The 14057-nt window shown below is 45.3% G+C and overlaps 1 protein-coding gene across 1 annotated transcript in view; it reads left to right on the top strand.

The window, feature by feature from the left end:
- Nucleotides 1–9368: 9368 nt before the first annotated feature.
- Nucleotides 9369–14057, top strand: part of rapgefl1 (Rap guanine nucleotide exchange factor (GEF)-like 1) — a 37405-nt gene continuing 32716 nt past the window's right edge. The window contains exons 1-2 of the mRNA XM_085272352.1: nucleotides 9369–10027; nucleotides 11756–12048. Of these exons, the coding sequence (XP_085128478.1) occupies nucleotides 9828–10027; nucleotides 11756–12048 (493 nt within the window). The 5' untranslated portion in view covers nucleotides 9369–9827. The remainder of the gene's footprint in view (nucleotides 10028–11755; nucleotides 12049–14057) is intronic.

The raw sequence follows: 14057 nt of genomic DNA, 5'->3' as shown, positions 1-14057 counted from the left end.
CACTCTAGATCTTGTTTTAACATATGGCATAGAAACTGAACATTTAACAGTGTTTCCTGAAAACCCTCTGCTGTCTGATCATTTCCTGATAACATTTACATTTACAATAATTGATTACACAGCGGTGGGGAGTAGACTTTATCAAAGTAGATGTCTTTCTGAAAGCGCTGTAACTAAGTTTAAGAATATAATCCACCCACTGTTATCATCTTCAATGCCCTGTACCAACATAGAGCAGAGCAGCTATCTGAACGCTACCCCAACAGAGGTCGATTATCTTGTTAATAATTTCACCTCCTCGTTTTTATGGGCCAATGGGGTTTTTTTCTTTTTTTTTTATAACGGTATAAACAATGAAAGGTGGTGGGTTGGCCAGATGCTGGCAGATGTGTAAAAATAACTCAGTTGTTTGGTGGTGGCTGTGGCGGAGCTGCCACAGAGGCCAGCAGGTGGATGAAGGGAGGCGGAGGGAGGAGGAGGAGAGACCCGAGGCGGGGCCGGTGAGTGTCAGGTGAACTGAGCTTCAGGTAAGAAGTTATGAGCTGCAGTCTATCTGTGTCAGATATAAACCAGGTTTAGTTTATTTTCGTTGTGCTGACTTTTTACAGTCAGTTACAATAACTGGTACTGCTACTAGCTAGCATGACAGAGTTTCTACAGCTGGGTGGTGCTATGATGTTACTGATAGTGAACTTTATTTTATTCATAAGGTTAATTATTAGCGTTGCCAACCATCCCGTAAAAAACGTAATCCTCCTGCATTCAGAGAAAATATTACGCGTTTCGTGTTGAGCTGAAAAAGAACAGTTTGTCCCGGACTTCAGCTACAATGGAAAAGACACAAAGCTGGAGTTATTCTGTCTTTACGCTGCACAGCTGCCTCTTCTTCTCTCATTCTCCCCCCTCCCTCTCCTGTTTCTACTTCAATCATGAAACTGATCAATGATCAGCTGATCGTCTCTCTCGTTTGTTTATCGCCCACTTTGTGCCAGAAAGAGGAAACCAGGGGATGTCGCGCTAAACAACAGCAGCACGTTTAAGCTTGATCAGCTGTTGTTAGAATTTATTTAATATTAATTTCTAGTATCAGCTGATGTTTGCTGGAGCCACAGCTGTAAAGCTGCTGGTCATGATGTCGGTTTGGATATGTGGTGAGAGGGAAACATGAAGATGAAACCAGGAGATGTCCTTACTGAATCATCAGAGCTGTGATGGAGAAACAGGTTTACCTTTTAGGTGACATGGATGAGTTGAAGTTATGAACTGTTTCTGAGAGACAAATAACACCAGGATCCTTTTCTAAGCAGCTGACAGCTGGTAACTGTGCAGGGGCGGGTCTAGCAAAGTGTTGCCAGGGGGGCAGGTAGGGCATTAACAGGGAGAGGGGGGCACAAAGAAATACTTTCTTATTCTCATTTAAAATGTCTCGCTTTTAATAAATAATTATCTGAATCTTACAACAAACGTTTTCATCAATGCATAGAAATCCATTATTGTACATAGTAATTTTTTTAGGGTCCCATCATAATTTCTTCAGTAAGTACTGTACATGATGCCAGTATTTTCCCACACTTTCTAGATTCTGCACCAGTGCTGTGTGTAAAATGCCATCAAAAAGTCAGTTAAGTTTTATTCTTTCTCACCTGTCTTTCTGTCTCCTTTCACTTTTTAAAGGTTGCCATGTCAGAAAAAATATTTTGCCCTGCCGTGCTGTTTATTGATGTGTCAAATGAATGGTTTATGAAAATATATCTAAATCTGTCATCAGTAATCAGTAATGATCATGTCTCACCTCTTCTCTGCCTTAATTTCAGGTTTCCTCCAAGTGTTGTAGATAGTTCAGGAGGTTAACTCGACCAACAGTCTACTTTTAATTTTTATTTTTGTATATAAATAAATGTTGATGTTGTGCTATGGGATTGTGTGCTTCAATTTTACCTATAATGTGCCAAATCACTACAACAGGCGGCTCAAGGCGATGCCATCCAGAGTAAGGATCTTAGCCACAGTGTTTCTAAGATTTTTACGCCCCGTTACAATAACCTCAGTTCTATCTGAACTTAGAAGCAGAAAATTAAAGCTCATTATGTGTCTAAGACATCCCTGCAGTTTAACCAATAAAAGCGGGTATCATATGCATAGCAGTGAAAATGTATGCTATGCTATGCCTTCTAAAGCACGTATAATGTAAACAGAACTGGTCTTTGCACAGAAGCCTGTGGAGCTTCATAATTAACCTCAGTGTGTGAAGAGGACTCTCCATTTAATAATAGCTGTAATAAAATGTTATGGCCGACGGTGTTAAACGCTGCACTTGGGTCTAGCAGGGAAGATTTCAACTTTTCAATACGAATGAAGGCTGAAAACTGATTAGATTAATGTCTGATGATCTTTTCTGTGCTTCTTCAAGTTTGTAACACCGAACATATTAAAGGATGATGTAAGGCTCACAGGAAGAGTTTAATTAGACACACTTACTATTTTTCTTTATACTCTTTCTTTCTTGACATGTTTAATATGATTACTATCAGAGGAGAAAATGACCCTTGTGTAGTTTAAAAACTTTTTATTGAATCAAACTGTAATGTTGTTGAACTCTGACGGACGTGTCTTTTAATCTTGTCAACAAATCCTTAATCATCTAAATCTGCCATTTATCATCTTGTAAAATGTTCCCTCTGCTTCTGTTGCACATCTCCCCGGACACTCTCTGCTTCACCAGCCCTGTGCAGGTGGTCCAACCCCTGCCTGCCTCCTTAAACTGGGGTGTTTAAATCTCTTTACCTCTGTTGTGAACTTCACACAAAGTTTGTGGTAACAAAATCAAACTGACGAGGATCTCGTTTGAAAAACACACACACTCACGAGACAAAATAAAAACAGACTGCTCAAAGCAAAAGCAGAGCCCTCACAGCTGGTAGTACAAACACAGTGACAACATGCGTATTAGATACCCTCAGTGCCAAAAGCATAAATATGAAAAAGGTGGGATCACCAAGAATATCCTAAAAACGGCGTTGAGGTGGGTGTTACAGTGAAAAAACAAAAAGCAGCCAAATTTTCATCTGAAAATGTTGAATTTTAGTAAAAACAATGCTCTGTAGTTTGATACTGTCGTTACAGACAAAGCAGATGTTTCCTTATCAGCTGGAAACATTAAAGCCGTAAAATGACTTTTTCAAACGGATAAAAACTATTGACCAGCAGCAATGTTGAGCCTGTTCCAAAATTTGAATGTACATGTGTTGAAGGTGCGGGTCTTGTTGAATTATTAAACATACTTTCTTTAATTTTTCGAGCCACAAAAACAACAACTTTTAATTTTCTTCTGCTTGAGTCTCGGCCTCGGGTAGCTCTACTTATCATTGCTCAGTCAGTTGTCTGTTTGTGCTACTTTTTCAAGGAGCAGTGGATTATTGGTAAGGGTGACTTTATGTGTTTAGCTACTTAAGTGGAAGTACTGTGGATAGTTTTACCTTACATACATAGATCTACCAGTACAGCTTCTGAGGTAACTGTTTACAAAATGTTATAATCTATTCACAAATTCTTTGCAATTTTACATTGATAAACATTATCCTTAACACATTTGGCCCACATAAAGTACCATGGCCATCACACTGTCATTTAGAATTGTTTAAATAACTCGTGTCTTAAGTCCTTCCATCAAACAGAAAATAAAAAAGCCACATGGTTCACTTTTACATCACAAAATGTTAGAAATATAAGTCGTTCATAACAACCTGAAAGGCTGGGAGTTTAAAATGCAAACCGATGGAAGCAGCAGTAGAAGACTATAATGTCACAGAGCACACGGTGTCTATTATTGTGTAGACATTTATAAATAAGAGCTTAATAAAGACGCTTCATTTCTTAAGAAATAAACAGGTGGAGTGATCTTTTTTTTTTCTTTTTTTTTTTTTGCCTGTCCCGTTTGGCTCTTTTGCATCAGAATTGTTGTCTAAAGGCAAAGAAAGATGCCCAACGGATTTACTTTACCAAACTGACCATCCCAGCCTTGCCGTAATGGTCCATTTGATTCACCTTTTATTGTTTATTTTATTTTCACTTACTGAATACGGGACAGACTTGACTGGGGGAAAGAAGGGGAGAAAGAAAGAGGGAAAGAGAAACAGCTGAGAAGAGGGACGGGGGAGAAGGGCAAAAGACAAAAACCAACAGAACGGGCAGAGAAAAAAAAATGCATATATCAATCACCTGGATCACCTGCTGAGAAAGAAAAAAGAAAACAAGCAGAAGAGAACAAGAGTAATAGAATAAACAACATCACAATGATATATGGGAATATGACAGTAAATACTAAATATTAAACATTATTGTGCAGCACATAAGATCAACAGAACACAGTGTGCTTTGAGGTAGGAGCCAAAAAGGGTGTAGTTTGTGGGTGTGATCACCCGTGTGTACACCTGTGAGCATGGACATGCTTGTTTTTTGTTTTTTTAAAAGGTTCCTTCATGTAATGATCTGCTAGAGGGTGTGGGGGGGCCACAGCCCCGTCCTCCAGGGCATGAAGCAGGTATGGAGGAGATCAAAACTCCAGACATCCAGAGGCCCCCAGAACACAAGAGACCAAGGAAGACCAACAGAGGGGCAGCCGCGCCACTGTCCCAGAAAGAGCTGAGGAGAGTCCCAGATGAGGGCTCACCCAGCAGCCGCGGAGCAGAAGCCAGGGGGAGTTGCAGTGACGCGCCCGTGAGCTCCGCCGGCAGCCAGCCGTGCCTGAGTGACCGAGCCCCAGGCCGAGAGGCCGGGGGCACCCCACCTCCGAAGTGGCCCGAGCGAGCCCCAGGCTCCAGGCCCCGATAAGCGGCCGCCAAGGAGTGAGCCGGTGTGTACCTGGACGCCCATCCCCGGACACAAAGAACCACCAACGCACCGACACCTGAGGGAGTCCGCCACCGGCAGGGGAAGTGGTGGTGGGGGGAGATAGGCCTCCAAACCTTGGAGGGCCTGAGATGTCCCCAGAGAGGTGGCGCCTGACACCCAACCTGACATATAGACACAGACATACAGGCACACACAGATACAAACATCCATTCCCACCCTCATGCTCTCATATGCACTTACTCCACATTCAACCAACGTGGAGACAGACATAAAGAGACGCTGTACACACGATCACACTCCCCAAGCGTACTCTACGAACCGGGTCTAGGTACCCTTGCCCCTGGAGGGGGGAACTGCACCCAGACCCAGGTGGTGTTACCCTTTTCCCTGCGGTGGGGGGAGGCAGACCACCCCGGCTCCGCAGCAGCAGGGAGGCCCCACACTCCAGACCGCAGTCGGACGGCCAACTCCTAGGTGGAGTGATCTTTATCAAAAGTGGAAGTTACATCTGTGACTAAACTACTGTACCCAAAAACTTTAAAAATCTAGTGTGTGTGAGGCTGTGTAAGTAAAGCTCGCCCTTCACACCCGCGTGTAACAAACCATCTGTTGGGAGTTGTGGATTTGACACCTCAGCCTTGTGAAAGTGGGGAAACATGTTTCTGGCTGTGCATACGATTTCTGCTTACAACATAGAATCTCAGCTCTACATGAAATTCAGATGTTTTTTTGTTTTTTTTAAGTGTGGCTAATGTATTATTTGACTTCTAAGGCACACGCACACACACACACACACACACACACACACACACACACACACACACACACACACACACACATACAGGGCAGACTCACACAGGCTCATGTGTGGCCATCGTTCTGACCTATGACATAAGACTTTAAGCCTGGTTTTAGTTATTGGGTTTTAGACTCCTCAGGAAACATAATTCTGGCTAAAGTTACAGTCTGTAACATTTCTCTCCTCTAGATGTCAGCAGAGGTCTGTTTTCTTACTGTTATGGGACAAATCAAAAACATTCAGCAGAGTAACTGGAACCACAAATGGCGCGGACATGTTTGTGTAATTACACAGTATTTTATGGATACTTAAGAGCAGCGTTGGTCAAGTTCCTTGAAAATAGTAATTAGTTACTAATTACTGATTACTTATTTTTCAAAAGTAATTAGTTACTTTATTACTTAGTTACTTTGTAAAAACATGATGCAAAACCTGAATACAAAGTAAAGCAATTGACTTTTCAGCCCAATTCTATGTTTTCTGTACAATACATCATATAAATGTAATCAAATGAAAAAGCCTCTTTTTAAAAATTGTTTTATTAGTTTTAATCTTTTAACTTCATGCATCAAACAAACATTAAATTATATGCAACAGTCTTTGACTTGAAGAAATGTAAATAAATAAAATGATTTTTTGTGTTTAAACTCACTCTTTCACTCTCACAAACAGAATCACTGTTCAGTAATGCAGCATGCTTATGGGAAAGTAACAATAATCTAATTACTTTTTTGCAATAGTAATCCCTTACTCTACTCGTTACTTGAAAAAAGTAATCCGATTACAGTAATGCGTTACTTTTAACGTGTTACTGCCCATCTCACAGAATGAGTACAGCATCATGTTTTTTATTAAATATCTTCTTAAAATGACTGACTGTACCTTTAAGTGCATTAGTTTATGATGATTCTTCAGGGTGCCACATGTACACTGTACCACTCACTGTCAGCTGGACAGGCTGAGGCTTTCGATCTGACCGGCTAACATCACAGCAGCCAGGTCCAGTTTATCCAGCTGAGGTGAAGCCCAGCAGACAGCTAGCAGCTACAGCTGCCTGTATAATAATAATGCACACTTTCAGCTGTAACACAGGTTAAACAGGTGAGTTATAATAACAGGTGTTATAAAGGAAGAAATGATCTACAGAGTGCAAACAGTTTGTGTTACCGGCTGTGAACATGTTGACTCTGCTGTAACAAACATTTTCATATAATAAATATTCTATCCTAAAGTTTTAACAGGGGAGTCTCCGGGGACAGACTCACTGCTGCCTCTGCTGGACACCAGAGGAACTGCAGGCGCATGAGCTGCTTTTTGTTTTCCCAGCATGCACTGCGAGCGAGTCCTCAGTAATCCAAAATGTAACCCTAACACTAAAGCCACATTTTGAGTGTGAAAAATGCCTTCAACCCCGTGGGGAACTGGATTTTGGTACGTATGAGGACTGTTGGTCCCCACCAAGATAGTAAGAACCTGTAGACACACACACACACACGCACACACACACACACTTCTGTTTTTCTGGCCGTTAATATGAATATTTATGACCTGCAGGGGGCGGGCTGCAGCGCTTATATAAATGTGTGATTGGCAGCTGCTGGTAGCCAATCAGCTCGCAGGCAGTGGCTCCTCCTCATGAATATTCAGCAGCAGGTAAATGAAGCTGATGAAAAGAAGAAGAAAAAACAAACGGCAGTATCTTTGTTGCCGTGGTCACACACACTGCCGTAACCATGGTGAGGGGCTCATTGACACTGTGACTGACAGCTGAATGTAGATGATGATGTAAGGACTTCTGAACAGGAGGAGCTTCCTGCCTTCTAATTGGCTCCCGATCTGTGATGTTAGCAGCGAGTGTCTTTACATGATTTTTACTTTCACGTTTCATTTTTCTCTCCTTTCTGTTAAAATATTTTTTTAATCTTTGTCAGCTTTCTGTGATTTTCTTCTTATTCTCATATTTTTACTTTATCTTGGATACTTGAGTTTTTTCTTTGTGCAGGATTTATTTCTTCCCTGTTGGTTTGATTCTTTTTCAGCATTTCTTCATTCGTCTGGTTTTACTGGCCGAAGCTTTTTGCTCCTGACTTTCTGTTTAAACTGCTCCGGTGTTGCAGCAGCAGGAGGATATTAACACTGTGTCAGCTCCAGATCTCAAGCTTAGACAGCTTCGTCTGTGTGCAGCACAGATGATGATGATTTCAGAGATTTGTCAGGACTTCACCTGTTTGACCTCAGAATACCTGAACTGTCTGTGTGCAACCAGAGACCACTGAGCATGTGCAAACGTGAGCCCCAGGAGTGACACGCGCCATGTTCGGTCAAACATGAACACACACACAGGTCACAGCGTACCTGCGTAATAAAGCTCGTCCTCCAGCCTCACTGTAACAGAAACACTGGGTTCAAATATTAGAAAAGTGATGAAGATTATTTGGTAAAAAGCTGCTTCAGAGAAAAATAACGCAGCGTTAACAGCACGGGGCAGAGGACACACACACACACACACACACACGGTGTCACTCATACTGAAGGCGGGCTCAACATTAACGGGTTACAGTCAAAATCTCTGCTCATGTCAAAGTTCAAAAAGCCGTCCGGCTGTTAAAATGTGTAACGAGCAGTACAAACGCAAACACCATGCACATAGTTCACTCATACATGTGTATTGCTTATTATCATTTTTTTCATTGTATATTATTTTCCCCTCTTTACTTTTGCACTTTGTGGTCCAGCTGCCCGATTTCGCTGTGCAAGACAATTACAATAAAACTCTAAGTCTAAGTCTCAAAACTGCTCCTGAATAAGTCCCGTGGGCTGCAGTCTGGACTCTTGGCTGTGGGGGTCAAAGGTCAAAGGACAGCTGGGATCCTGTCCAATCAGGTGTGCTCCTCAGCCTGCTCCCCTCGGGGATTGGTGATCTCGCCCCGATCATTGAGCCTGTACACAGACACGCGTGAGAACAACTGGAATGTGTGTTAGTGTGAGTCGTGCCGTCAGAGTCCGAGCTTCAGGTGAGCTGAGAACACGCTGTCATGCACAGGTGAGGTCATCCAGACGTGTTCCCGCTGAAACAGGCGTATGTGAGGAAAGCTGATGCTTGCCGTTATAATCATCATCATTTCTTTGGTTTTATGCTCATGATTTGTGTCTGTGGTGGAGGTGTGGTCTCAGGTGATGGAGGTGTGGTCTCAGGTGGTGCGGTGGTGTCAGGTTACAGCAACATGCTGCTGGCTGCTCCTGCAGGAGGAGGAGCAGGGGTGTGTGTGTGTCGGGTTACAGTTTGCTGTGTGGCTGATTGTTGCGATCATGTTCCAGCACACAGATCAATAAACGGTCAGGTGACCTCACAGAGAGTCAATAATGTTGGTGTGACGCTAAATCCAGGTGACCTCTGACCTCTGTGAAAAGTCCTGGCTGGTCTTTGATGGTGGTTGTGCTAAAGGTGTGTGTGCGCGCGTGCAGGTGGATAAGAGTAACGTGATCTGGAGCTGAAGTCTCGCGGTACTTCCGGCTGAAACGAGCGCTCCTGTCGTCGGGGATATTTCCATATCCATCAATTTTACACCACTGCAAGTAAATGTGTCTGCGCGTGCCCGCCCTGCCAGTGCCGCGGGAGCGCGCAACTGCAGCAGATGAGCGCGGGGAGGGCCGGGGGAGCGTGCACGTTCACACTCACTTCTCATCGCTTTAATTTAGCAGAAGGGGAGGAGAGAGAGGGAGAGAGAGGCAGGGAGAGAGTAAGAGAGAGCTCGCGCACAGTCTCGCGGACCGTCGGAGCTTCCGCAGCATCGGACCTGGAAACCAAACCGAACCAGCACCGCTGCCCAGAAAACCCACAGCACCGGAACGCAGCGCCGGGCGCGTGCTCAGGTGAGGAGCAAGAGGAGGAGCGGACCGAGGCCGAAGCCCGAGCGGAGAGGCCGGGGACGGTGCAGCAGAAGCCGGGGCCGTTGCCACGGAAGAGTCGGTGTGAAAGCAGGAGAGGAGCACGGAGGAGCACCTCCGCCTCCGCCGATGGGGTAGAGCCGGCTGGCGTCCGCAGCAGCCCGCAGAGCCTCGGACGGTCCGCGCTCACCTGCCCGCCCCGACCCGCGGGGCCGGTGATGTAGCAGCCGCCCCCTCCCATCGCATCCACCCACCGAGTACCGCCGCCTCCTCCGCCCAGACTCCCACCATGCCTGCGGGGATGAAACCTCTGGAGAAGTTCCTGAAGAAGCAGACCACGGCGCTGACCCGGGCTGGGGGCTTCGTCGGCGGGGTGGCAGATAAAGCCGGCGGCACCGGGGCGTCCCGCCGCAGGGCCAGCCTGTCCCGGGTCGTCCCGTTCTTCAGGGAGACGTCACCGGAGAGCGGCCAGGCTCGCGAGGTGTTCAGGTGAGACAGAGCGGGTTCGTGGGGGATGAGCAGCAGGTGGACCGCGGTCCTTAAAGGGGTCCCGGGACTCCCCGTCTGCAGGTGAACCCGTGATTCAGTCACGTGATCGCAGACAGCTTATGTAAGCCGGTAACGCTGGGTTACAGTCAGACCCGCGTTACCTGAATGTTACCTGCGTGTTTCCGACACCTGTGACATACTCACACGGTTTACCTTTAAATACAAGCCTGCTGTTGTGTTGTTAACTCCTGTGAGCTGGATTTATTTATACTGTGAGCCGCAGCTGGCGACAATGGGAAGGAAAAACTCCCTTTTAACAGGAAGAAACCTCCAACAGGCTCAAGGAGGGGCGGGGCCATCTGCTGTGGCCCAGCTGAAGGCTTTTCAGGGAGTTTTTAGGACTTCCTGATAATAATGAATTACAGTCGTCCAGCCTGGAAGTAATAAATGCATGAACTAGTTTTTCAGCGTCACTCTGAGACAGGATATTTCTAACTTTAGAGATGTTGCACAAATGGAAGAAAGCAGTCTTACATATTTGTTTAATATGTGCGTTGAAGGACATGTCCTGGTCAAAAATGACTCCAAGGTTCCTCACAGTGTTACTGGAGGCCAAGGTAATGCCATCCAGAGTAAGAATCTGCTTAGATACCATATTTCTAAGCTTTTCAGGGCCGAGTACAATAACCTCAGTTTGATCTGAATTAAGAAGCAGAAAGTTAGCGGCCATCCAGGTCTTTATGTCTTTAAGACATTCCTGCAGTTTAACTCATTGGTGTGTGTTATCTGGCTTCATGGACAGATAGAGCTGGGTGTGTAGAGCTGTGGAACTCCATAATTGACCTCAGTGTGAAGAGGACTCTGTCTGAGTATTAATTCTGTGTGAAACTCTTTGTGCTCGTTGTTTCAGTTTTTCTGAAAAACATAAATTCCTTGATTCAGACTTTAGTTTACATCAGACTGATTCACAGCAGGAACAGCAAAAAGATCACTGACATCAGGAGAGAAGTGAATGAAAGACTGACATTCGTTGGTTTAGCCGTCAGTAACAGCTGACTCTGGCTCTATGCTGCCACGCTGATGTTGATGTGATGGACGATCTGTCCTGCTCCTCGTCAGCTCCGTGTTTTACTCTTGGACTTGTTCCTGGCTTTGCATGATCCATAGTTTATAATAATCCTTCTGTATCTGAGCCTCAGTGCAGCTCCTCACTTCATCCTCTGTGTGAAGCAAGCTGTTTTACCTTCTCATCAAGGTAAACTTCTTCTGATTAGGTGGGTGGGGCTTCTATCCTTTCTATGACATCAATCATTCAGGTGTTCAGTGTATAAAACTGATAGAGTGTTTCCAGCAGTCTGAGCTCCCAGTGATTACTGTTCACACACTGAGCTCATTACTGGAAACGTAATAGTTAATACAGCGCCTTCTCAAGATACCAGCCAATCAGAACACAATGAGCTTTCAAAGAGGCGGGTCTTAAAGAGACAGGAGCTAAAACGGCTTGTTTCAGCCGGCGATGAGCTGAGGGCCGGTTTAGGGTGAATGAGGATTGTTTTGAATCATGCAAAGCTGACGTCCTCAGAGGTCTCGTCAACTTTATCGACTCAGTGACGACTCTGATTAAATAAGACATTCAGATTCAACCCCAGAACGAAACCACCACACACACTCTTCAATAAATCTGCAGCAGAGACAAACTCTGACGTTTGACCTTTGACCCCCCCACAGCCCTGACAGTGAGGACCCGCCCTCCTGGCCCTCAGCCACAGGGACCGGTGTAGTGACGGCCCCCAGCAGTGCTAATGGCTCCGGCTCTGGTTCGGGGTCCGGTTCTGGTTCTGGAGGAGGAGACGTCCGCAGCCCGTCTCTGTCCAGTGACGAGCAGAGCTCTGAGGCGAGCCTCATCACGGATGGGGGAGGAGGAGGAGGAGGGGGGACACCTGTTCATGCCGATACCCCGGAAAACCTGACGCTCGCCGTGCTGGACAGCGTGGTGGGAAAACGCTTCGGACACTGCAAAGGTAAGAAGTGAGATTCACGAGCCCGGCTCACGTGTGACCCCAGGAAGTCTGAAGGTCCAGTTCTGGATCTCTAAGGTACTGAAAGTCTCTGTGAGTGATGGAAGTGTGGAGCAGCAGGTCGGCAGGCGGACGGCACGCTCGCGCCCACAGGCCACTGCGACCGTGCCGTCAGTGAGCACGCTCAGTGTGCTGATTGGTCAGACGTCCACGTTCACATCTGACCAAACGAACGGCACCAGAGTTCCGTCAGTGCAGGCCTCTGTTTGTACCACGACCTGTTTTATACTGTGTGTGTGTGTGTGTGTGTGTGATGTAAACGTGTCGCTTTCGAAGCCTCTGGTCTTCCGGAGAAAAGAGCGCTGCAGCGGCGAGAGACTGCAGAAACTCTGAGAGAGAAAATCTGCTGTAGGATGGAGATCAGGCCGAGTCGGCTTCCTGCAGGAGGATTTTCATTTTTACAGCTCATATCACACAGACCGCAGCCTCAGCGCGGGGTGTGAGTGTGTGTGTGTGTGTGTGTGTGTGTTCAGCTCCAGCGGTTACATAATCACTGCCGTCCTCTTTCAGAAACGCAGCCTGCTTATTACAGCTGAAGTGGGTGTGCAGGCATGCGTATGTGTTCCTGCAGGAATGTTTGCCTTCGTGTGTGTGTGTGTGTGTGTGTGTGTGTGTGTGTGTGTCTGTGTGTGTCTGTGTGTCTGTGTGTGTGTGTGTGTGTGCTGTTTTCTGCTGCATTTCTGCTTTTTCACAGATTAGAAAATAAAAAGGATTCAAAAATTTCATAAAAATATCAAATGCACTTAAACATTGTAACAATTTAAAAATCTGCAATAAGACATCAAATGTTTTAAAATTGTAATTAAGAAAAATCCAGAAAAATCATTAAAATAAAAACAACCAGAATTCAAATATTGAGTAAAAAACTTTATTTCGTGTCATTTTGTAATTTTCGAAACACAGAAAATAAAGCTGAACGTGTCCTGATGAGTAAAGCTTTGATGTTTCATGCTGTGCAGCTTCTGCTCAGCAACACTGAAGCGATCACTGAGCGACGTCTTTATTATGTTCTGTTTCTATAATAAAGGCCAAAGAACAGACGTGTCTGTAGCTTCCTGCTGCTCGGAGGATCCGGATGGTCGGCTCGCTCCGTGCGTTATGTAAGCGCCCGGCGTTACTCTGCAGAAACTAGAGAAAAACTAGAGAATTTTCACTTGTTTCAAGGCGAAATATCTTGTATTAAGTGAAAAAATCTGCCAATGAAACAAGTGAAAATTCTCTAGTTTTTCTCTAGTTTCAAGATTCACTGTCTTGAAACAAGTTCCTTTATCTTACTGATGCTTTGTAGCTGGTTTAGTCTTATTTTAAGTGTAATGAGATAATTTCAGCTAGAAATAAAACAAATATACTTGGTAAGATTTTGAGTTCTTGCAGTGTAATAAGCTCTTCACAGTTTGAGCTGTGAGCTCCATTTTCCTCAAACGAGTCATTTGTTCACACGAGTGAAGACATCAGAGCTGCTGAGGACATGAAGACCTTCACACGTTTTAATCACAGCTCAGTTTCAGTTACACGGCTCTGCAAAATAATGCTCTGCATCCGCACGCGACGAGTTTGGTAAATGCGACGTGTCTCAGGCTGAAAGCAGATTGAATCTGAGTCTGGGCAGTGATGCTTTATTGTGAAAAGCTCCACTTCCTGTTATCAGCTGTTAGAGGATCAAACTGAAATAATCTCACAGATTGGCGTCCCTCGCTGTCCTGCTGCAGGGGCGTGTCTGAGGGGGAACCGCTGAGTGTGAGCAGGCAGGATGCCACTTCCTGCGGTCGGGGTCGTCGTGTCAGACGGGACGCTTAACACTTCCTGTCTTTGAACGCGTTTGGGACAGAGGAGCAATGGCCCACAATACATTGCACACACACTAAAGCTGCGTGTCAGAGTTTCAGGTGTTTGTGAGAAACTGCGTCCGTGAAGCAAACAGGCGCCGACGCCCGACGATCAAACGAATTTTC

Source organism: Mchenga conophoros, linkage group LG4, assembly GCF_057382185.1.
Source record: "Mchenga conophoros isolate Kocher_MC1m ecotype Shallow Benthic linkage group LG4, M_conophoros_male_GT1.1, whole genome shotgun sequence".
Classification (NCBI taxonomy): Eukaryota; Metazoa; Chordata; class Actinopteri; order Cichliformes; family Cichlidae; genus Mchenga; species Mchenga conophoros.
Note: the sequence above shows the minus strand (reverse complement) of the source record. Positions and strands in the feature narration are given on the sequence as shown.